Genomic DNA, 24425 nt, shown 5'->3' with positions numbered 1-24425 from the left:
TGTATCCTAGCTGCTCCACTTCCCATCCATCTCCTTGCTTGTGGCCTGGGAAAGCACTAGAGAACAACCCAAGGCCTTGGGACCCTGCACCCATGTGGGAGATCTGGAAGAACCTCCTGGCTCCTGGCTTCAGGTTAGCTCAGCTCTAGTCATTGTGGCCACTTGGCGAGTGAACTAACATATGGAAGCTCTTTCTCTCTATAAATCTGTCTTTCCAATAAAAATAAATAAGATCTTAAAAAAAAGAATTTTGTTGTTTCTGGTCTTTGTTGTTTATGATGAAAAGTCAGCACCTATTCAAAGAATTGCTGCCTTTATATCTGTGTGTATCCTTCAAAGAAGGATGGCAGGGGCCCAAACACTTGGGCCATCTTCTGTTGCTTTCCTAGGCAGGGCATTCAATTGGAGGTGGAGCATCTAGGACTCAAACTGTTGTTCAAGTGGGATACCAGCATCACAGGTGCTAGCTTAACCTGATAGTATGACTTTATAACTCTTCTTTTTCTGTAACCTTTGTGACTCTGGTTTTAGTTACTTGAGTCTCCCCCCTTTTCTCTTGTTGTTAGCTGAAGGTTTTAGAACAGCGATCATAGATGTAACCTTTGCAAATCAGATCCTACTCCCCTCACCTCCAGAATTTTTTGTTGCCGTGTGTTATGTGACTGTTGTTGCTCTTAGTGACTTTTCAGGGATAATTCTGTAAAGTTTGTTTTCTTTGTATGTGGTCCCTGAAATCTTTGGTCAGTGAACTTGGACATCAGCTAGTGGTTACACAGAAATCTGGTTCACCCCCCAGATGTCCACAACGTCCCAGTCTGGGCAAGGATGAAGTCTGGAGCCAGGATCTCAGTATAGGTCTCAAATGTGTGTAATGGGAGCCCAATCACTTGAGTCATCACTGTTGCCTCCAGGGGGCACACTAGGAGAAGCTGGACTCAAACACCTGTAGTCTGATACTGAAGGTGGGCATTCTAAGTGGTGCCTTGCCCACTATGTCAGATGCCTGTCCCTGCCTTATCTTTCACTTATGGCTTGTACAGGGCGATGAGGTCAGTCAGAGGCAACAGCCCATGGCCTCCTTAGGTGTTTTTCTGAAACACCTAAGCCCTGTGAGTATATGTGACCTTCTTAACTAGGAGGAAAATGTTGGGACTTTAAAAAAGAGTCTTCATGGATAGCTCATCCCTCAGATTAAACTTCTTGGTTAGACTATTGTTTGTTCCACCTATTGGCCTCACCCCAAGCCCCATCCCCACTCCCAGCAGCCCCAGTGTGAAACAGCCACTGCTGAATGTTTCTGATAAATTCCCCAGGAGAAGAGGCTATGTGCACTGGGCTCGCTCTGAATTAAGTGAAAGAAAGACACACCCTGTGAACAGCACTCCCAGGCCACAGGTGTTCACATTGTCAAGGCTACCGCTGAGCTGAGAAAGGGCATGGGAATAATTGTAGGGCAAGCTCTCTGTTATTATCAAGTTTCAGCATCCTGAATAGATGCTTTCTGGATTGTTCTATGCCTTTCATTAATTTCCAGAATTGTGCAAAGTAGATTCTGACCATCTTTGATTTTTAAGGAAGAAAAGAATATTGAGAACTTTATCATGCTCACTTGAGGTAACCCTGAAACTTTCTTGAGTTTTTAGCACACAGAATGTCTTCCACGTGTCCACGGTTAATTGGTCTACAGATTAAAGGGCAATGTGTGTGACTTTAGTTTTCTCATTTCAAGCTCTCAATCGCTATCCTTGCTGCCATTCATTTTTGTTTGTTCTAGAGTCTCTTGGTAAAACACCAATAGCAATTATTTAGGCTTAACTATGCATCTTACTAATTTCTATACAAACCATAGTCATTCATCTTTTACATCTTTCTTTTTGCTGGATTGCATTTTCGAGTATTAATTTAACTGAGAACTTATGGTTTAACTGCAATTTGGATACATCTTTATTTTGTTTTAATACTTGAATAATGGTATGATTGGATATAGAATTTAAGCTCAAAAGTATTTTGTTTTGTTGAAATCATTTCTACATTGTCTTCTGTTTGAAGTATCTTTTGAAATAGTTTTAAATGAGAAAGAATTGCAATAGTCAAAAGGACTCTTGCCTAACCTCCGCCTGGATCTATCCACATTTGTTTTGTTATTTTTTTTCTCCTTTTGCTTGAATTGTTTGCAATTGAACTGTAGAATCTTGCCTTGTGCTTTGAGAGCTTTTGTGTATATTTTCTAAGAACAAGAACATTCAGTCACATAACCTCAGACCAGATTCCAGTGTTGCCAATTGTGTTGTAATGAATGTTTTAGCACTTTTGGGGTTAGTTTTTGGTTCAGGATCCGCCTAATTTTCATGGCTCTTCATGTTCTTCTCTTTCTTCATCATGGACAGTTCCTTGGTTTTTGTCACGTTTTTTCTGTAGTGTAGGGCCAGTGTTGTTGTTGAATGTCCCTTCTATGACACTACCTTGCACATTCAACGTTGCCAGTGAGAATCAGGAGGCCAAGGGAGGGAGGAGAAATGTGTTTAACAAGGCATGAGACACCTTCCTCTTCAAGAGCCAGGAAGATACAGTACCCACTTCTGGGTCCCCCTACACTCCTCAGCACCTGCTGAAGCATAGAAACCCAGATCATGCCCGTTAGTAGCTCATCTCAGAATTTAACTGCTTCCTCAAGGGAGTCACGAACTAGGAGATTTACAAGTGGTTGGAGCTATCCAACCCAATCTACCCTACATTTTGGCATTCTAAAATTTCACTTCCGAGAGACTGTACAGTGCTCTCTTTCAACCACATTTACAGCTGTTAATAACAAGTACAGTCACATCCCATATGCAGCTGTGACCCCAGACCATGGTGCTATAAGAGATTCAGAGTTCAGTGTCTTTAGGTCTATGAAGAAGTAGAGGCCTTGTAACTTGTGAGTGCTACAACCACATCTTGAATTAATGATCTGATTTATGATTGAAACTCGAAACGATCCAGCAATGTTAAGGAAACCACTCAGCAATCGCAGGAATACAATGGCCACATTAATTACATTAATACTGCAAAAAGGGGGAGAAGTCGACAGGACTAAGATGCTGTGATTCTGCCAGCCCCATGGATGGGACCAGGGGGATGACAGGCATCAAGTACCTCTGGATGGGGTTGGGTGAGGTCACCCAAGAGAGACTGCACATCATTATTCTGAGAACATCGTAACTGTCAGCACGTTGAATCAGGGGGCCAGTAGCAAAGAGGTTCTACTCAGTGAACAGCCACAAATGTGCAGGGTTGTGAGGGCAGGAATCTTTCATTCCAAGGAAATGAGTCCAGCCATCCCAACCTGGGGATTTATTGCTCGCCCAGCGATGAGTGCTGTGAGCTCCGGGATCAACCGTCTTCCCTACATCTGCTTCTGATCAGCTCCGCAGAGTCAGTTATTTATGTCAAGAATCCTTAGCCCCCAGTGAAGTGGGGGTGGGGAGAAGGGTGAGAGCAGAGAACAGAGAGAGGCAAAATAGAGGTCAGATGGTGGGTGGGTGGACACGGAGCTCTGCCAGGGTCTGCCCAGTGGTTTTTCTGATGGCACAGGTATCCCTCCTGTGTGTGAAGTTAAAATGGCTGTGATTTCTCTGTGTGTGGCACAGGTCTGTGGACTAAACTAAGCAGAGCATTGCTTTAAGACAGCAAAAAAAAAAAATGTGTTTTGTGTTTGGATGGAAAACTGCCCCATCCCTTGGCCGGGTTTCCTCCAGGGTTCTCAGGTTCCTAGTCCCATTCCTTGTCTTTGAGCTGTTTGGGGGGCCTTTGTAACTTGTAGGTAACTGATCAATGGAAGAATTTCACCTCCCAGAGTGGTAACTGACTTTGTTTGCATTTGTGATTCAGCTCAGCATTCCTTTACTTTGTATGAATTTGTGCTTTCTGGAATTTTCTTCTGGAGTGGTTAAAAACATCTGTCTGGTTCCCTCATTATGAGTCAAAGGAAATCTTTCACATGTGTTCATGTTATATTTGCCTGCCTGTAAGATTTTACCTTTTTCTTGAACAAAGCCCTTCTGTAAGCCTGACGATGTGCGGAAAGGTTCAGCAGTTCTTTCCCCAACCATCTTTCCAAGACTTGGTTGCTTGGTTTCGTTCTCTGGAGATTTTTTTAACTGAAACTTTCAAACATCAGTCATTTTAAACAAAACACAGTGGAGTTTTTTTTTTAATGCCGTTTTTTTGAATTGTTGGGTTCATTAGTAGGAAACCACATGACTGTGTAGCTAAAGCACCTGTGTGTTTTTGCTATTTTTGCTTTAAGGGTCTATGAGTGGTTTAGGGCTGACAGTGGGCAAGGAATCTGCAACAGTGGATCTGCTCACCCTGGGCTATCCTTTCAGAGCAGGAAGGGCTTCTGCTGTGCAGACCGGACCTGGAAGCCACATCTCCTGATTCTGGGCTCTCTCCTGCTGGCTAGGAAAGGAGATGTGAGCCTCTACTGTCAGGATCTGTCCCACACTGCAGACCCCCAGACTGCACAGCTCATTGGCTGCTTTTCTGACAGCCTAGTGAGATGGTGAGCCTGTCAATGACTGAGGGGGATTGCAACACGTACAGACGCTCACCTCCCAGCCCCAGGACGCAGTGGCAGTTAGGTCTTGGTCCCTAGGCGCACTTGAGTACAACTTGTGGCTTTTGAATGTCTGGTGTCAGTTGCCTTCTGGAGGTGTGCAACAGCAGTGGCAGCTGTTTCCACTTTGAGATGAAGTCCCCGGAGGTTCTGTGGCTCAGGCATGGTCCAGCACCTGCTCATGGACGAGTCGGGGTGGATATCCCCTCCGACCTCACTTCCTCTCTGTGCAGACCCATCTTATTCCCATTAGTCAGGAATGAACCCTCTCTTTAATCACGAAGCTCTTGCCCTTCAGAAGGACATTAAAGTAAAAGTATATAATTTCTTTTAAAAAAATGGAAGAAAGAAGAAACAATAGGTAGATGAGCTGTGATTTATTCCTTGGATCCACTTCCATTTTAGAAAAGAGAGAAATAAAATATATAATTCATATTTACATATTTTACATTGGGAAGTATTTACACCATAGAGAGTAAGTACAAAATAGTGTATAAAATCCTGGGATAACACAGACAGCAAGGGCCACAATTACAGCAAGAAATTTTTTGGCTTTTGATTTTTTTTTTCTTTGTAAGTTGAAATGTATCAGGCTAACTGCTGGTGAACACTTTCACTAATTTAGCCAGTTACTCAAAAGAGCCTTTATGTGGCTTGACTGGGAGTGATCTTCCCACATTCCTCCCTTGGGTTGTCCACCTTTGATCTTGGGGGTAGCTGTGACATCATTGGGATTCCAGCCATTGGCCCCCCTGGGGCTTCCTACTTAAAAGACTGGCTGTCCTCTTCTGCTGAACTCCTCTACATCTGGGTTATAGCAAAAATAACTGAAAAGAAACAGACTTATTGGCTCTGTCAAGCCATTCAAGAATCTTTGAGTTGTACTACATCTTGTAGAACCCAGGCTCAGGAAGTCTGTGGCCTAGTATAGCCATGGCAGAACTAGGACTGGAAACCTGAGTCTTCTGTGACCCCTTGTGGGTACCTTCCTCAGCACCTCACTGCCAAGCAAGGAGTTGCCTGGACCAGGAAGGGAGGGAAGTCTCCCAGCCCACATGTGTACATGCGCCTTGTTGGCAATCAGAGCCTGTGTCACCCAGTAGCCTTAGATTTCTAGGGTGAAGCTGCACACCGACGTCTACCTAGAGGTGGGGAAGCAGCAAGCAAGAAGTTTCCAACAGATGAGGTTACAGTTTAACCGTTGTCTGTCCCCTACTCCCCAAACACACAATGACCTATTTGGGGGGTTGTCTGGTCAGTAGGTCCTTAGGCAAGGCCTAGTGACTTGGAACATTTTCTTGCCATCTAGTGTAGTCTGAAAGGGTTGAAATGAAGAAATAAGGCTCCCATCAAGGGAGACACCTATTGCTGATTTGCTCTAACCAGGCAGAGGGAGACTGAGTCACTGGCAGTTCAAAATTAAAGTCAGATACGGAAAGGACAGAATCATCTAGGGACAGACACGCTTTGAATTAGCACCGATAATGAGAAGAAAACCATGTAGGTGGCACTTAAAAGGACTACATTTTCCAGATCATAATCTACTTATCAAAGAACTTACTGCTTAAGCAAAGCACTTTCTTCTGTTAAATTATGCAAAGGAACAAACTTGCAAAAACATCCAAGGTGATGAAAACAGTAGAGTGATCCGGAAGAAACGTTCAGAACTAAGGACGATAATAGAGTCCTAGTGATAATCACGAAAAAAGACAGAACTTGAAACACCAAGGTATGCCACAGGTCTTTACATGTACGGAGCTGGCCACATTACAATATGTATAAATGTGCTGTGAAGATGAGAATGTTTCTGAGATTCTGAGATTATCTGAAGACTGTAAAATCATCTCCAGCTTGTCACAGAAATAAAATGCTGTATATTTAAATATTGTACATTAAATGCACCAAGAAAGAAGAAAAAGTTTCAAGGAAAGAGTCAAGGTAGCCAATGAATGAAGCTCAATTGCTTCAGTGAGCAGGCTGGCCATACCAGCCTGGACTGCTGTGGGTGTCGAGGTGTCGAGTTGGGCAGAACAGAAATATTGGCAGGAGTACATTTTCCTGGTCTGGGGACCTGTCATCTTTCTTATAACAAAAACCCTCCAACTTAAGGGGTCTTTAAGTTCTCTTGAGCCTCTATTTGAAACTGTGGGATGACTTTGTGCTCGTATGATTGGCCTATGAGATGACAGGTGTTGTGGGTTGGGGGGTGGGGAAAAGCCATTCCCAGGCTCACAAGACTGCTTCCTTCCAGAACCAGCAGCCTGATGTAGACAGGCCAGAAGCTGTGACCAGCATCACAGGACCTCACCAAGGCCTGATAAAGGCCTCAGTGCATGGGCAGGGACTACCCCCCAGAGCAGCAGCTAGTTTAGAAACCACCTGTAGAAGCCAGACTTCCTGTAGAGTACCCCCTTCAGGGAGGACATCCTTGGTCTTTGATTACATTACTGCTTCAACAGGAGGCTGTGAGGTACCACAGAGCCAGCGAACCCCTCTGAGCTGCTGTGCGGGTGACAGTTTGTTTCTTGGCCAGTTGCTATGGCAGGCCTGTGCTCTGTCCTGCCTCTAGCCTCCCCGGGTGAGGACTCACTTACTATCCTATTTCCAGGCCCATCACTGCGGCCTGCGTGAGCCTTCCATCATCACCTAAAATGCAGATGCTCAACATGGTCTTCATTGACAGCATTTTGTTCACACGTGACCTTCTAGAGCAAGCACACTGAGGTGTAGTCAGCCTCCTGATCACTCATGGGGAACCAAGGGTCTTTCCCAGGGTTCCAGGATAGCCAAGACACTGGCTTGGTTGTTTCTGGCTAAGCCATCAACCAGAAAGGTGGTTTCTAAGGGAGAAGTTTCACTGTTTTCTGTTTCTCTGAGTGTCTCTGGGACTTCACAACCATGCACCAAAGGGAAGCCAAAAGGATTCCCAAGGGAGGAGGGAAGCGCTGGTCACTGCCATTTTCCATCCTGGCTGCTTTGAAAAGAGGCTCAACTCAGGCTCTAGGCAGAAAACCTCTCAACACTGGAAGAAACAGATACCAATGTGAAAACAGTAAAATGCTCATTAGGTTGGAGTATTGCCTCAATGAAGTCAATGGGAAAATTTCCAAATGGCATAATCATGCAGTGCAGCACCTACCCCATCCCCAACTGTGTCTGGAAGATGGAGAGGCCTCAGCCCTTGGCCCAACAGTCTGCTGCCTTCTCTTTTTGAGATGTGATGGGCCACAAGCCCATAGGAAAAGGTTTGCCATGACTTTTCAGCTTCAAATCAGCAGGAAACCCTGGAGACTTTGCTCATGACCATGAAGCCAGAAGATGGAGAGAATAAAGCATTTTATCACCAGGCGGACCTCATAACACTGTTTCATCAGACTTAAAAATAAAAGTGTGTGCTTTCCCTCTTATGAGGGAGTGCAGTAAGAGCTGCCAAAGAATCCATTTACACTAGACACCCATGAGGGGAGCAGCGGTCACAGGAGGTGACACATTGTGACTTTTTTGGGGGGGGGTGTCCTTGGGCAGAGTTAAGTGCTAGGAACACTCAGGGGCCAGGGCTGGAGGAAGTGGCTGGGGCTCTTGGGGAAAGGGGTGCGTAGATAACAGAACAGGGATGAGATGCAACGAGATGCAGGCAAGAAGAGGAGGTGCGAACAGGGATACAGGAGGGAGCCATGTACTCTGGGGTGAGAAGAGAATGGGGAAATAAAGGAGACAGAACAAGGGCGGATGGAAGAGAAGGAAGGGGGAAATCAGTTTTTCAGAGGCTCCCAAGAGGGAATGGGGTAGGGAGGCAGAGAGAGGGAACATCAAGGTCAAGAGGACAGTCTTGCTGGAGTCCTCTGCCACTGGTGTCCCAGACTGCTCGGGAGCTCTGGGAATCTTCAGGTGAAAATTTAAAGCAGCACACCCAGCCCAGCTCTGTCACTCACCACAGCCTGCCTGACAGGAGGAGGAGCCAGCGGGGTTCCCAGTGGGTGTAAAAGTGGAACTCCAGGAGAGGGGCTGAGTGTTAACAACTCACTCTCTTTAGAGAAACACACCAGGAGGGCCAAGCGATCTGGCCAGGGTGAGGCTAGACCAGCCATGGCTGTGGATGGGAGCCTGGGTGTGTATGTGTTTATGTGTGTGTAAGGGTGCTGTCTGTTACATCCAGAGAGGCCTGGCATCAGAATGTCTCATATGAAACTCGGAACCAAAGGAGAACCTGGATGGGGTAGGGGCAGGGATAACTCTTTAAAAGTTTACAAGTCCTGAAGGGAAGACATCTCAGCCCCACCCCAACACAGAAACTACAGAGAAACTGAAACCCTTAACAAATCCTATGTGAGTTCATGTTTTTTTCTGCTATATAGACTCACTGCCTGCAGTATGGACAGGTCCTGATCAAAAATCATTGCAAAAGAAAAAGAAATCACAGATTAATGTCTGCTTCACATAGGGATCACGCTGGGAATCCTTTTCATCCCTCCTGCCTAAACTCTAGAACTAGTCATTAAGCAGTTCTGACAAGCGGGCTACAATTGACTTTTAAGAAAATATGCAAAACCCTCAACTGGATTGAAGTCTACTGCATGACACAGCGAAATAGAGTGTTTTCTACTGAGGTAATGGTTTTCAACTTCAAATGTCAAAGTGACCAAGTGGGCTGTCTGCTGGATGGGCCTGAGAGCTCAGGTGGGTGAAGGAGGAAGGGGGAGGCTGGTGGGAGAGAAAGAGGCAAGATCAGCACCCATGAGACCACCTAAGCTGGTACAAATGAAAAACATGCCTCATTTAACCAGGAAAATGGGTTATTGGAATTGAATATAAGAAAAAAAAAAATCTTGCTGAGTTTTCTCTTTTGGGTAAAAGAAAAACTCCCCCATGCACATTGATGGAATTTCCCTTGAAAAAAGCAACTTGCAGGTTCAGCTTATGTCCCACTGTGGGTGGCACCACTTGCACATCTCCATTATTTGGTACCCATCATGCCTATTGACCGAAGAGGGCTTGCTTTGAGCCTCGTGGACTGGAAGCTTCATCGAATCATTCTGCAAGCAATTTCAGCTCATGGGGAGCTGCCTACCAGCAGCAATGTTTGTTTTTCCTGGGCAGCGACACCGAACATGCTTGGCTGCATTGCATGTGCATCCTGGCATTACCTAGGAGGCAGGCAGCACCCGCCCCATGTCACAGAGGAGGAAGGAGGAAGCTAAGTACATGGGGGCTCCTTACCAAGGTCACCCCTCCTGTCAGCAAGTCATGCTCAGGGTAGGTGAGGTGAGCAGTCTTCTTACTCCCAGCTTGAAGCACCTCCTTACCGGCTGGGGAAGTTGCAAGGATGTTATTTTGGCAAAGTTTGCGAGATAAAGCGCATTGTCCTTGGAATGAGTGGAGTGCAAGAAAAATGTCTCTGAGTGGGTGATTTCACGAAGTCTCCTACAGCGAGCCCTCACGCTGGCCGTTTCCTGTCGTCAAAGGTGGCTGTGCAGTGGGTGTGGTTCAGAGCAGCGTGTGCTGCCAGCGGAGAACGGAGAACATTTGGTTGCACAGACGGCTGGGAGCCTGCGAGTTGCCCAGGTCCTCAGTCTTGTAGGTCATTTTTCACAGGGGTGCTTGTCATGTCTCACTTGCCCTAATGCCATGACTGTTAACCTTGGCTTTGAGAAATCTCTCCGGCCCCACTGAGCCCAACATCAAGTTTGGCTTATATCTGGCTTGCATTAGCTATGATGGTGGCCACTTTGTCCAGTTTCATATGTGAAATTCAATCCCCTTGACCTCAACCAACAGGAGTTGAGACAGACTCAGGTCATTGATCAGTAGCCCTGTCTACCCATTGCTACTGAGGGCAAGAGGCTGCTGTGCCCCTTTCTCGGGAAAGAGAGGTCAGGTTGGCACTTGGGTGGGCTCTATGCCGCTGGCACCAGGAACAGGAGTGTAAGCTCACCTGCCCTTGTGTACTTTCTTGAGCCTTCCAGGGCTGAGAAAAGATGTTCTGTATGTCAAGTCAGACAAGGGCTAAAGTCCTGGCTCTCCCAGGTGGGTCAACCTCTACACCTGGAGCTAGAGGTTGGGGAAAAGTCCCTCCAGTAGTCAGTTCATCCAAAAAGGTCTTTCTCGGATACTCCCTGGCGTTCTCTGTGCTTTTATCCTTTTGCCTGGCCTCCCTGCGGAGGCATGGGCCTGTACTCTTATGGCCCCACCAGAGGTGTCCCTGCATCCTCTGCGCTGTGTGCACCTGCCCCACAGGCCGTGGTTGCTGTTCTAGCATGATAGTCCAACCTGTGAGGGCTGGGGACCGACTTGGGTGTCAGGCTACTGTTGATGTGGGACCCACCCCTCATTTGCCAGGGTGATGCCTGTTGTCACAGCATGATTTTCAACAGTACAAAATGTCCTGGAGTGGACACGTGAAGGCAGTTGCCCCACCGGTGGAGCAGCATGCGGCAGAGTGGCTGAAGGGTTGCAGGAATCTGGCTGGACACAGGAAAAATGACATGGCTGCTTCCAGGCCCTGACTCTCTGGCTCTTCGGCTGCAGGAAGGGGGATTTTTGCAGCCCCTCCCAAAACTGCTGATTGCTGCCTCTTTCTAGTTCTGTTGGCTCAGGACAGGCTCACAGACACCGTCCCGGACATGCAAGGCTCTCAGCACCCAGGGCCAGCTCAGGCGGCCAGCCGGAGCACTTGGTCAAGCATGGCTTCTCTCATGTCCCACCCTGTTATTCTTTCAGTTCTGCTCTGCTTCTCCAGCATGATGCCTGCATCAGCTCACAAAGCACCCAAGAAATAGAAGGACTGATGGTGACAGTGCCAAAGGACATAAACACACTCAGGCAGGAAGGGGCTGAGTGTGCCTCTTAGCTGGCCTTGAAACTCAGAGCAGGATGATGCTGGCAGCGCCTTCTGCAAGAGGCAGCATCAAGAACCATGATTCTCCTAGAATCCAGGGTCCTTGTGATAGCAGCAACAGCAGGGAGCCTGGCTGTGGGGTGGCAGGGACACTGAGAGCTGGAGGAATGCAAGTGGGTGAGGCTGAAGCCTTAGGCTGGGCTCTCCCCGCTGGAGTGGGCAGAGACCCTCATGCGCCCCGGTGCCACACACTGAAGTCAGGCTCCTAGGTGGGGCCCAGTCGATGGCTCTCTGTCCAGGGAGCGCTGTTTCTCCATCTTCTTTGTTCAAGACAGGTGGCTTCCCTCAGGCGCTGGACTGGCTGGTTTCACTTCTTGGCCACTAGCCAAGGACTCTGGCCCTTAGGAGGCAGGGAGAAGGTGGCATGTGAGAAGGAGCCAGGGAGGTAATTGGCACATGATGGGTGCATCTCTGATCAGCAGGTGCCAGCAATTACCTGGCTAGATCTCCCCTGGGACCCCTGAGTTGGGACTCTCCTTCTCTACCCCTTTTTGCTTCCATACAATCCTGCTCATACTCCCCTGATCCAAGAGGTGACATGGCCCAGACTTGTGCTACCTGGAAGGTTTTTTCAGGGAAAGGCCTGAGAACTGAGGCAGAGGCTGGCCCATCTGCTGTGCCAGCTCCTCTCCCTGTGGACGCTTTTGTCCCCAACCCCCAACCCGATTTAGTCTTGTGTTCATTTTGGCCCTGCTGGCCACCACTGCATCCTCCCACAGCACCCTGGATGATGCCCAGGCCTGGGCATCCTCATGAGGCATTCAGTGTGGGTGTCCTTGTTAGCGCAGGAGGGCAGGGCTGGGTCTTACTGTCCCTTGTGCTCCCCTGGGAGCACAGTGCCTGCACATAGTAGGTGCTTCTTGAAGCTAGTTAATAACTCAGTAGGACAGAGATGAGCCCTAACCATGGAACAAATAAATGCTGAGAGTCCAGGGACAGAAAGGCCAGGGGCCCAGGAGTACTTTTGGGGCCAGGCTGTGGGCTTTGAGCTAGACCTTGAATGCAAGGTCTGGTAACACAGGAGAAAGATGGATGGGGGACAGGGCCCTGCAGGGGAAAGTATGTGGAGCAAGGAAGCAGGGGGCGCACGGAAGGGTCAGTGAGGGGCCCTGGGGAGGAGGAAAGGCCTCTGGTCCCTCACCCAGCTTGGCCTCCCCTTGGCTGTTTCTCAGGGACGAAACCTTTCTGGGACCCAGAGGGTGGCTTTGTGGGAAGAGTCTCACCCAGGCAGCTAAGAGGGAGCTCTGTGAGGAGCAGCTGCTTTCAGGGGACGGGCCCTAGGACATTCAGCTCCTTGGGGGAGATGCAGGGCTGGCCCTGCCTCAGTTTCCTTCTCTGCTCACCCTCTGGGCAGAGCTCCTCGGAACCACTCACCAGGAGCCTGTCCTTCTCGAGGTGGTCCAGGTTGAGTCGCAAGGTGCTTGACTTGTCAAAATCCAGGGCTGGGGGAGGGTGTGGGGGCAGGGAGGCTAATGGGAAAGAATATGGGAAATCTTCCCACTCTAGCCAGAGTTCCTGAACATTGTGGGTGATTTGGGGACTACTGCCCAGGATGTCAGGTGGCCAAGGTAGTAAGTGGATGAGTCTTCCAAAGGTTCATGAAAAAACTGCATGGATCCCACATGTTTTTTTTAGTGCTAAAACAGCTCATCTTTTGATTATCTCCCTTTTAAATGAACTTGGTCAAGATCCCCGGTAAGAGACCAATGAGATTCAATCTCCTCTTCAGCCACTCTGGTCCCCAGGAAAGCTGACAACTCACCTCACTTGAGTTTTGTTATTCAGGGTTACAGAGCACACGCATGCTGCCCCCAAAGCTGCAGAACCGACTCCATGCATGACCCAGCCCAGCTGCCCAGGCTTCCCAGGAACCTGGCTGTCCATGCGACCAGATGGCTCCGGGAGGCTGGGATGTTCCCCAAGTCCACTGGATGCTTTGGGAAACGGACACATGCAGGGAGTGGCCCGAGGACAGACTGCTCAGTTCCAGGAAAGGAAAAAACTAGAAGCAAGTCTCTGGGTTTGGTGGACAGCGCCCCTTCTCTTCCCAGCCTGCCCTGCCTCACATTCTGCTAGGTGAAGTCAGGGATGCAGGAAAGGGAAGCCAGTCCTGGCCTGGCAGGTGGGGCTGCGATGGATACATGTGGGCATGCGAGCAAGTGGTCAGCTTTTCCTTTAGCCCACAAGAGCTCCAATCCAGCTAATCCTCCTGGGAAAGCAGTAGGAGATGGCCTAAGTACTTGGATCCCTACCACTCATACAGGTTCCTGGTTGTTGTGGCCATTTGAGGAATGAACCAGTGGATGGAACATCTTTATATCTCCCTCTCTCTCTGTCTCTTTGCAACTCTGCCTTTCAAGCAAATAAATAAATCTTAATAATTTAAAAAAGCCAGTTTCTCTAGCACTTTCACTCAGCAGTGAATGGAAAGCAATATTACCCCAATTTTTATTAAGTGATAAATTTGATATTTGATTGGACCCACCCTGGCCCAAGTTTATGAGTGTTCTTCTCTGAATGACATATAAGGCAGGGGGCTGGCAAATTTGCATCAAGTGAACAGCCACAATGGGCAGTAGCTGGACCTCACCACTATGGGCCAAAGAAGAAAAATACAAAGTCAAAAATAAAAGACCCCCTCAAGCCATCAACTGTAGCATTTGGCCCCTTAGTCACCCCAGAGGACCACAGTACAAGGGAGCCTTAAATGCTCAACAGCACTGCCATGAACTTGGGTGTTGCCAGGGCCCCCTCCCTCCATCAGCTGGCCACTGACACTTTTCAACATTTCTCCAAACTTCCAAGAACTCCAGTTTCTGGGACTCCCTGCTTGCCCAGGATGTATTTAATGGAGTGATTAATCAGGGCCATGAATTGTTGTGTTTCATCTTTTTTTTTAATAATGAAAAATCCACAAGAGCTTGAAATATTCTTGGAAATACCCAGTCTGGCAAATTTCATAGATTGCTGCCACACTGGTGTGAATTTGCACACATGTACGAGCCAGCCCCTGAGTGTTGGCAGCCCCCGCCCTGCCCCTTGGCACTGAAGCACAGTAACTGATAAAGCATCAATGCTGAATGTGCACAGATGTCATGCGAACATTCCAACTGTCCTCACAAACAGAATGTGGATTAGACGTGTACAAAACATCTTGTAAACAAAAGAGGTGAGATTTTCTGTACAAAATATGCAGATTATTTTTTTTTAATCTGTAAGATGCATCATATGTCCGGCATTTTCAGAAAGTGAAAACTGTATAAAAATAAATATTCTATGTACAAACACACACATAGGCCAATCCAAGGTTAGAGGCGTCACTGCAAAACAAGAGCAAAAACACAACAGCACGCAGTTAGTCTCCGTGGGCCTGTACTCTATTTCATTTTCCTCGTGTAGAATGAGGCACAGCTTGTCCTGGCTTGGAGGGATGGGGCCTTTGGGGAGCAGAACTGGGAGCCCCAGCAGCCCTCTGGAGGGAAAGCTTCCTGAGGGTTGGGAAACCAAGTCTTAGCTCCAGGGACCCACCTTCCTCTGTCCTGGCCACCTGTTTAATGACTATGTTACTCCAGAAGGAATTTAAGATGTGGATCAGCAGGCTTCATAGTTACTTCTCCAAGTCACTGTGGCTCCTGATAGTGGCTATTCTTCCACTAAGCACAGCCATTTCTATCTGCCAACCTTTGGCAACAACTTTGCAAAGGATGTTTTTTGTTTTAAGGCATAGGGCACTGGAGGGGATCTTACTCAATACCTCTTTGATAGGCTACTGTGGGTTTAACCAGGTCGTGGGGCCCCAACAAGAGAGTGGGGGCTGCTTCTCCCTTGAAAGTTGAGTGATTACATACTTGGGTTAGGGGTCCTGCAGGTACCCAGGCAAGCAGAAAGTCCACCTAGGACCTGGGCTCTTGGTGGTCCCGTTCCTTTTGCCCAGGCCAGTGAATTGACATGATGTTGAGTATGGAAGTGCTGGGGAACATGGCAGGGGTAAGTGGCTCTGCAGCTCCTGGCATGGAGTCAGGTGAGCTGAGCACAGATGCTTCAACAGGTTGGGACCTGCATTTCTTTTAACAGGATGAGCCAGTGGTGATAGTAGAGGCAGACAAAAAGATTTGGAGCAGTGGGCAAAGCGGAGGGAGGTGATGCCTGCATGGGGCCATGTGCAGTTGCTACCTTTGCTGTTGACCAGGGTGGGCTTTCAGGCTAGCCAGTCCATGGTCTTTGGGTTGGGAGCCCCATGCTGTTGGAAGCTGTGGCTGAATGGGGTAATCTGTGGGCCCAGGCCTATGGCGTTTGATGACTGTAATGCTGGCTGGGACCAAGGCAAAACTCAAAACTCCCTATTGATGGGAAGTCTGGGAGCTCAGGAAGTGGAAGTACAAGGATGCTGTACTTGGGATGCTGAATGCATGCCCACTCTCTGCCCTGCTATCACCTTTGAGAGGGTGCCCAGACAGGCGAGCTGTGCCAGTGGGAATAGAGCCCCAGGGACACCTAGGCACTCAGGGTATGACCAACTTCTGGGAAACCTTACCTTGTTCCAGCAGCCCTGGACAGGTAGGCCGTCTTCGCCCTGTGGTGGGGGAGGGAAGGCAGAGGCTCAGACATAGCAGGAGGATGGGTCTCCAATGCGACATGGGCAGGATGGGGTTAACAAGGGCTGTACATGTGTTGGCCACTGATCAGGATGTGGCCTTCCTGTTGACTACTTCTTTGCTACATGTCATAAGCTCAGAAGAGGGTGGGGAACAAACAGGGCCATATTCCCATTGGTCAAGGTCACGTGCCGCCAACAGCAGGACCAAGGGGGGCTGGGGGTGGGCAGCAGAGGCCCTCCTGCTCTGTGATGTGACAAGGCTGAACTCTGCAGTGTTGTATGTTCACGGGCCAGTCGCTGGGCACTTGAGAGCCTCTGTAAGGCAGGACCAATGGCAAAGATTGGGTTCTTGAGTCACATCTACTAGGGAGGCAGCCCAGATTGGAGACTTCCAGGCTCCAGGGCGAAGAGGCAGCCGGGCACAGGGATTCTGGCTATAGCGAATGCTCAGTGGAGAGCAGATGGGAGTTTTCTGGTCCTGGAACAACTTCACTCCACCTCTCCCAAGCCAAGTGCACGATCTGCTCATCTCCTGGCAGGTGCTGGCCCTCCAAGTAGAAGGCCCTAGTTGCCTGAGGCTAAAAGTCACCATCTATGGCTTCCCTTGCTCCCAAAGTCCAGATTAACAACAGGTGGGACGTAGACAGGGGAACAAGAAAGGAAACAAGTGGCCACTTCTCCGGCATGGTTAATAGACAGGTGACCTGTGGACAGACGAAGTCATCATGTAAAGGGGTCAACAGATGAGCATCCTTGTTTCCTAGGGATGGTGGGCAACTGCAAGGGCAGAGGCGGTACAGTGCTGAGATTCCTGGTAACCTCCAACCCTTTCCCCTCCCATCCCACTGTATTGCAACACATGTCACACAGCTGCGGGAGGACAGGAACTTCAGCCACATTCCCATTGGCATGGGTCGGGGAGAGAGGAGAGGAGGTGGGTGATGGTGGGAAGCAGGGGAGCAGAGATGGTGAGGAGCAGGGTGGCCAAGGCTGCTGCAGGCACACGGGAGCATGCTCAGGGAAGGGAGGGGCTTGTGGCCTAGGGAAGCCAGGCTGCTGATCAGTGGGCGGGGGGGGGGGGGAACCTGTGCTTCAGGTCAACAGGCAGGAGTGTGTGGGGGTGGTCAGGAGCAGGGGCTACTCTAATGCTGACCCTGTGCTTGCTGTCTTCTACAAATGTGCGTCCCAATAAGTCCCTGATGCTCTTCAAGGGGCCCCATGGTCACCTCTGTTTTCTGCTGGGAGAGAATCTATCACTGCTATGAAAACAGGCTCTGAACGCCAGAGCTGCAGGGTACTTCTTGAACCATTTGCCTTGTCTGAAGCACCTGTCACCTTCAGCTCTTGTGCAAGAAGGCTCAAAGAACTATGGGCTGCAGGCTAGGCCCATCCCTGCCTGTAGTGGGTGCTAGGCCAGGTGGGAGCAAGCCGCAGCTGTCAGCCCTGGTGCAGGCTGGGGGCAAGGCTCCTGCGCCACCTCCTGTTGAACTAGACAATGCTCCCCAAAGGTCATGAAAAGTGGAAATAAAAGCCAAAGGAACCCAGGCCTAGTTGTTTTCATATGCATCTCCACGAACTTTCTGAGGGCCCCTGGGCATTCCTAAACAATTCCTGAGCAATGGTGACATTGCTCTCTTATTCTGCAAAGGGTGAGCCATTTGCATGGCCGGGGGTAGACACTGTAACATTTGCCTTCTGGAATTTAGGCAAAGGACAAGCCCTTCAGGTCCCAACCACCTGATCCTGAAGCACCCTCCGGTTCTAATGGTGCCACCAGGGCCGTGGTTCAGAACCCTGCCTGGGAGAAAAGGCAAAGTGGCCCCTCCTGTGGAGGGGTTCTAGAACTTCTCAGTTCACCCTATGTCTACAGCTTGCCCCTATGTCCCTGTGAAGTTCCTGGGAGAAAGGGTGAGCTCAGTCAGGCATCTCATTCAAAAGTGCCTTGTGTGCAGCCAGGCACTTGAACTAACTGCAATGCATGAAGGAAAGAAAGTCCCTGGTCTCTGGCCTGTTTTGAGAATTTGCCTGCCACTTTGATCTTGGACAGCAGTGTTGTCTGGGTGGCCGTTTCCATGGCAGTCCAAATGAGCTTCAGTGTGGCAAGGGGGGTGGACATGGAGGTGTTGTGTTTAGAAGCAGTGGCAGGAGGAGGAGGAGGAGGCCAAAAAAACATCCCAACAGACTGCATGCAAGAAAGCTTGTGGCCGGGCCGAGGTGACCCTTGGGGTCTCCTGAGTGAAGGAGCAGGAAGTGGGCCCCGATGGATGGAGTAGGAGGAGCGTGGAGGCAGGCAGGTACAAACCACACACATTGGGGAAGTCCACCCTGGCCATGCAGGCAAGAAAGGGCAATGCCATACCAATGGGCACGGGGCATCCAGTCCGTCCAGCCCTGGTAACCCTGGTTCCCCTTTCTCTCCTTTAAAACCTCGGTGACCCTGTTCACAAAATCAACCAGGGTGATTATTCAGGTCTACACTGGGCCAGCTCCGACCATGCCGTGCAGTGGAGAGGCCCTACCCTGGCCAGGATGCAGGATCCTTGTGGTACCTATAGATAAGGGCTCAGTCCCAGCGGGCCCATCCCCTCTCAAATTCAGCCTTTGGGCTGTCTGTAATTGGGAGAGTCTGGCTTTGGAGCACACACTGCTGGCTGCCCCTGCCCTGTTACAGCCTCACTTGGAGTGAACATACAGCAGCTCCAACTGCAGTGCCATGTTCAGAACCTGCAGTTAGGACACAGAGGCACGAGAGAAGCCCAGCACGATGCTGTTGCTGCCATCGACCCTGGGGGTGGGGGCGATGTATGCTGGGGGAGAAGGAGGGAGAGGCTGCATGTGCAAGTCCCGCTTCTGGCCCTCCAGAAATGCTGACACGATCTCCTGCATCCTGCCCAGGTAAGGATTCAGGGAACTTGAACTGCTGAAGCTGCAAAACAAAGAAAGCCAATGCATGGCTCCCAAGCACTGCCCTGGCTTTCCACACCAGCCCTGAGCTGAGAGCTGGGGCCTTCTCCAGAACTGCCATTCCTCGCGGTTTCCTCTCTGCCACACATCAATTGTTCTGCATCTTCAAAGGAAAGGGATTCAAAGGGAAAGGCCGCAGCAGAATGACTTGCAGCTGTGGCTGAAGGCCCACCCCACAGCAGGCCGAGTTTCAAAGGAGCAGATAGATTTTGGTAGCATCAGGGTAGCCATTTGGTTCTCGTCTTCAGTTTATTTGCCTTTTTTGTTCCATTGCGAGCCTCATGGGTAAACCAGAACAGTGTTAAACGAGACATACCAGTGGACAGGGGGCATCCAGTCCAGGCGCTCCTTGGTCTCCCTTATCCCCTTTAGGCCCTCTAGAGCCTTTCTTCCCCCGTTCCCCCTGTAAATAATGGTTTAGTCCAAGAAAACAACAAAAACAACAACATCAAAACTTTAGGATCATTCACATGTTAAGGTTTAGAGACAGAAAAAGAAAATCAAAGAGAGAAGAACAGATTCTTTTCATTTGAGAATTAGGAGTGGGAATCAGGAACTCTGTCCCTAAACACCTGAGAATTTGGCTAAGGTGGGCCAGGGGTGCAAAGGGAGACCAGGAGCAGGAGCTGTAGGGCTGCTGGTGGGGAATGAGCTCTGGAGACATTGGGGACAGGGGGTTACTAATACTGAGCCTGGAGTAGGGCTGTGATAAACAGAGTGTCGGGGCCCAGCTTCCTTCTCTGTGGAGGGTCTGTTGATGAAACCTTTGTCCCCGAAACCCGCTGACTTCAAGACATATCCACCCATGAGCAGTTCACGAGGTTGGACTGGCAAAACCACCAGATCTTTGAATGGAGAAGTGTGGCCCTTTGTGCTCGGGGTGGTGAGCAGAGTTTCCTATTTGCCCATGAGTGGCAGGAGGTTAGATGTGTTAGATTCCTACCATGAGTATCTCAGCATGGCCATTGTGCCAGAGGGGCACAAACAGTTACCCTGGTCAGGTGCCCCTCGAAGGCATTGGAGTGGTGGCTGCACCTATGTCTCTACTACTTTCCATGCTCAGGGAGTGACAGGAAAGAGGTCTTACAGAGAAGGCACAGAACAGGTGAGAGGGACTGAAACAAGCAAAGGCAAGGGCAGAGGTCTCTAAAATATGAATATGTTCATAAAATTGATTTTAGAGGAAATGTAAGTTTGCCTAGGAGAAAGAAATGGGTGAGGTATATAGGGTTATTACAGTGGGTGGGCACATCCAGTGGGCAGAAAAGTGGAAGGAGGAAGGAAAGGAAGCCAGAAGTGGTGATGGGAGGGGGCAAAGAGACAGGGTAAACCCAAGGGAGCAAGCTAGGTACACACATGCAGATGCACACAACCACACACACAAAGGTGTACACACATGCACACACGTGCACACCCAAGCCCTCTCCAGGCAGGTGGCCTCATGGCATGCTCAGGCCTTTTCAGTTGCCGGCAGCTCCAGGGGACCCCTTCTTCTCTTCCCTATGGTCACAATGCTAGATCCATCCCATTTTTATCCTTTGATTTTCTAAATCCTGTATGTGGTTCCTGGGCCAAATTCACAGGACTACTGTGGGGTGAGAGGGCAGAGCAGAGTGTTCTTTGCACTGCTGAGGTCGCCTTAGTGCACCCCTTGGTTTGGGTTCTGCACCTTGGTCCACCTTGATGAAGTCAAGGAACAGCAAAGAAGCTCCCGACCACTCTCTGCTTGCCCATAGGTTAGCACTGTTTTTTAGGCTGAGTTTTGTCTCATGGTGAGTTAGAATAAATTCCCAAAGGGGTCTTGCAGCAGGATGAAGGCAGAGTCTGGGAGCTGCTCTCCCAGGGACACCCTCCAGAACCCACAAGGAGCTGGGCTTCCTCTTCTTGGGGGACAATAAGACTCCAGATGTTGTCTTAACGCTTTCAGTATTTGACTTGGATCCGATGTCTAAACTTTGGATCCTAAAAAACTGAAAACTGTGCACAGCAGAGCCAGTGTCAGTAGTGCTTGGGTTACTCTTTGCTTTGGAGGATTCGTTATGAAGCCTCAGATGCCCTCCAGAAGTTCTGCTCAGTTGGTGGGACAAGGAAGTCTGAGTGAGAAGGGGGGCTAAGGGACTCCTGGGACACAGAGCATCCTGAGAGTCCAGTGCCCAGCACGAGGGAACAGGGGGACCCTGCACTCGGAGTCCTGCTCTGGGATCTTCATGGAGCACTGGAAGGTGGGTTTATGCAACCCTGTGGTTTTCTGAACTCGATGCATACTAAGTGACAAGTGAAGCAACTTCACAAAGTTCATGGAACTGGGAAAGCAGCTGGTAGGCTCCAGACACAGAGAAGGTAAGGAAATGGAAAGGCTTGTTTGATTGGTTCACACTATGGGTATGTGTAGAAATAGGGCACTGTACCATGTAAATGATTTTGCAGATAACAGAAATAAATAAAACCAGGGGCAGGCTTGTGGCATAGCAGAAAAAGCTGCCAGTTTGAATCCCAGCTGCTCCATTTCTAATCCAGCTTCCTGCTAATGAGAAAAGAAGCAGAAGATGGCCCATGTGATTGGGACCCTGCCACCCATGTGGAAGACCCGGATGAAGCTGCTGGCTCCTGGCTGCAGTCTGGCCCAGCACTGGCTGTTGCAGTCATCCAGGAAGTGAACCTAGTGGATGGAAGAGTTCTGTCTGTCTGATTTTCAAAGAAAGAAATCTTTTTTTTTTAACTGTCTCAAACCCCACAAAAGGTATATTTTTTAATTTAATGTTTGAAAAATTATTTTATTTGCTTGAAAGACAGAGAGAGAGAACAAATGAGCTGGAGTACCCATCCACTGAGTCAGTCTTCCATATGCCTTCAACAACTCAGGCTAAAGCCATGAGCTGGCAACTCAACTGGTCTGTATAACTGATTTTCCAATTAAAAAAAAATCTACATAGCCGTAATATTGTTTTTGCATCAAAATAAGTGGATCTTTTAATCCCATTTCCCACGGATTTTCTGAAGTCTCTTCCTGTTCCTAACTTCTCTAACGAGTTGGGGAATGTATGCCCAGACACTGGGCAGGGGAAGTGAGAGAATGTTCCTATTGAGGGCTGGCAGGCCTGGCTCAGGTGGCAACCACGACTCCTTGAGAATCAGAGCCACTGGCCCCTGGCCTGTCCTTCCAGCTGTGACGAGAGCACTTTGCTACCTCTACAGCGATGCTACCACCAGCAACAGTTGAAGGAATGATTTGGTAGTCTGCAAAGGACCTGGTGTCTGCAGCCAACTGAAAAAGCCTTCAGAGAGATAGGTTCAGAGAATACTGATGGAAGACAATCAAGGAAGCTAGAACAGTTGAGGAGTCGGTGGGAACCCAGGTTAGTGCAACGATGCAGAGGTGGGATGACCATGTTCTCAGAGCTCTGCTGCAGCTCTAAGGACTGGAACTGCTGGGCAGGGCCGGCCATGTGTCTGGAGGTAGCGTTTGCTCCAGTGGTCTCCAGACCTGCTCTTTTCATAGACACCCTGGTAAGGGTGGCTTTGCTTGCCCCCTTGCTGGCAGAATTTGTAGGGAAAGCAGTATTGCTTTTGACTACCTGCCAACAAAGAGTATTTGAGGATACAGAAATGTTGGATCCATATGTTATCAATTGAAAAGGATGCCATTAACTGGTGCCAGAGGCATACATACGGGTTCTGGTACTTTCTCTCTGGGAGTATGGTGTCTGGTTCAGACTAGAAGCCATACACTCTGCCCCCTGACTCTCCATGGGCATTCAGCGTGTGTGTGTTCCTCCCCTTTCTTCTTGTTTCAGCTCCTTGAGCTTCAACAGCCACCAGAAGGGCTTCCTGGAGCCTGCCTCACACCCTGAGAACCAGCAAGGAAGCAGCCAAGAGGGAAACCAAAGGCCCCCTCACGGTCTGATGCAGGGAAATTACCCCAAGACCAAGGCATATATCTCATAGTCTCTTGGCCATGGGGGCCATGGACATCTGGGATCCTGGTCTTGGGGAAGGTGCAGAAACCAAAGGGAGAGAGTGAGGGGTCTGTGCAGGCACAATGCATCTCATAGCCCTGCTGACTCTTTCCAAGACAAATAGCAGCTGCAATACTTTTTTAGAGGCTTGGCTGCTTACAACAACTGTCTGCTTGTACTCAGAACTAGAATTTATTTTCTCTCTCCCCGGTATCCTGGAATGCCTGGAAAAACCAAGGTTTAGAAGGCCAGGAGGAGGCCATGACATCTCCAAGTGGACACGTAGGGGCCTGCTAACAGGGCCACACAGAGCCGGAAAAGAGGCTCTCTTGGGTGGATGGTGATGCTAATCTAATAGCCACCATGGAATTTGGTGTCCCCTGATCATGTGGAAAAAGAATTCCACAGAGGCTTGCGTCCCAGACTCTCTGCCTGCCACACACTAAGCCCTTGCTGGAAAGGCTGCTTCATTGCAGAGGATTTTTCAGGGAGCATCACATGCTCATGCTGCAGCAGGAAGCCCCTGTTGGTCATTCCATCCCTTTAGGAAAATGTTAGTAACCGTAGCCCAGCGTGGTGAGGGTGTACACTCACCCGGCTTCCCTTGTCCCCTGGTGGTCCATGTAAGCCCTGCGGTGAATCACAGACAGGAACACACGTTCGTGAGAGAGCAGGAGATGGTGACACAAGCCCAGCAAGCTCCTTCCTGATGCCTGAGTTCCTGGACACATGGGGCATCACCCCCATTTTACAGAATGAGGACAAGGCAACAGAATACTCAAAGAATTTGACTTGAGGAAGATGGTGTGGTCTGGGCCAAGCCCAGAGCACAGCCCTGAGCTTCTGGCTCGGCAGCCCATGACCCTGATGGAGAGATCGTGCAGAGGGTGACCATGCTGAGTTCTATGAACCTGGTTGGGTAACACGGGATGTGCATGGTAGAGGGGTGTTCCCATAGCTGTTCCTGCCAGGTGCTTGACTCGGCAGTACCCTGGAGCTTCTTCAAGGTGCCAGTTGCTCTCCATTCTAAAGCCACAAGATGTGCCCATGAACCACTATGCAAACAGCCTGCAGATGGGCCAGGAATATAGCACAGGCTCTCTCATGCAGGTGTTCAACCTTAGAAGTGAATCAGTGGGAAAAGGGGTTGCAGGTGCCAAGCCAAATCCCACTTTTCTGCTCCCTGCATCAAGGGTGTCTGCAGTTGACTTTGAGCCTCCTCGAGGTCCCGCTGCAGACAGCAGAGGCTGAAGGCTCTGTCTTGACCACATTTGTAGGGGACCCTGGGGGTGGACGGAGAGAAACTTCCCATCCCATGAGACTCACAGGAAGCCCCGCTGCTCCCATTGGTCCTGTCATCCCGGGGTCTCCTTTGCTGCCCTGAAACAAGAGAAGGAAACCATGGGTCCTCCTTGG

The 24425-nt window shown here is 49.5% G+C and overlaps 1 protein-coding gene across 1 annotated transcript in view; it reads right to left on the bottom strand.

Annotated features, from left to right (window-relative positions):
• Positions 1–24425, bottom strand: part of COL13A1 (collagen type XIII alpha 1 chain) — a 171127-nt gene that overhangs the window by 39210 nt on the left and 107492 nt on the right. Inside the window, exons 39-42 of the mRNA XM_040976045.1 lie at positions 24336–24389; positions 23604–23639; positions 19370–19456; positions 16027–16065 (exon numbers count right to left, since the gene is read on the bottom strand). Coding sequence (XP_040831979.1) covers positions 16027–16065; positions 19370–19456; positions 23604–23639; positions 24336–24389 — 216 coding nt within the window. The remainder of the gene's footprint in view (positions 1–16026; positions 16066–19369; positions 19457–23603; positions 23640–24335; positions 24390–24425) is intronic.

Source organism: Ochotona curzoniae, unplaced genomic scaffold (genome assembly GCF_017591425.1).
Source record: "Ochotona curzoniae isolate NIBS_2020 unplaced genomic scaffold, NIBS_Ocur_1.0 contig_2692, whole genome shotgun sequence".
NCBI classification, from domain to species: Eukaryota; Metazoa; Chordata; class Mammalia; order Lagomorpha; family Ochotonidae; genus Ochotona; species Ochotona curzoniae.
This window is presented reverse-complemented; position numbering and strand designations above follow the sequence as displayed.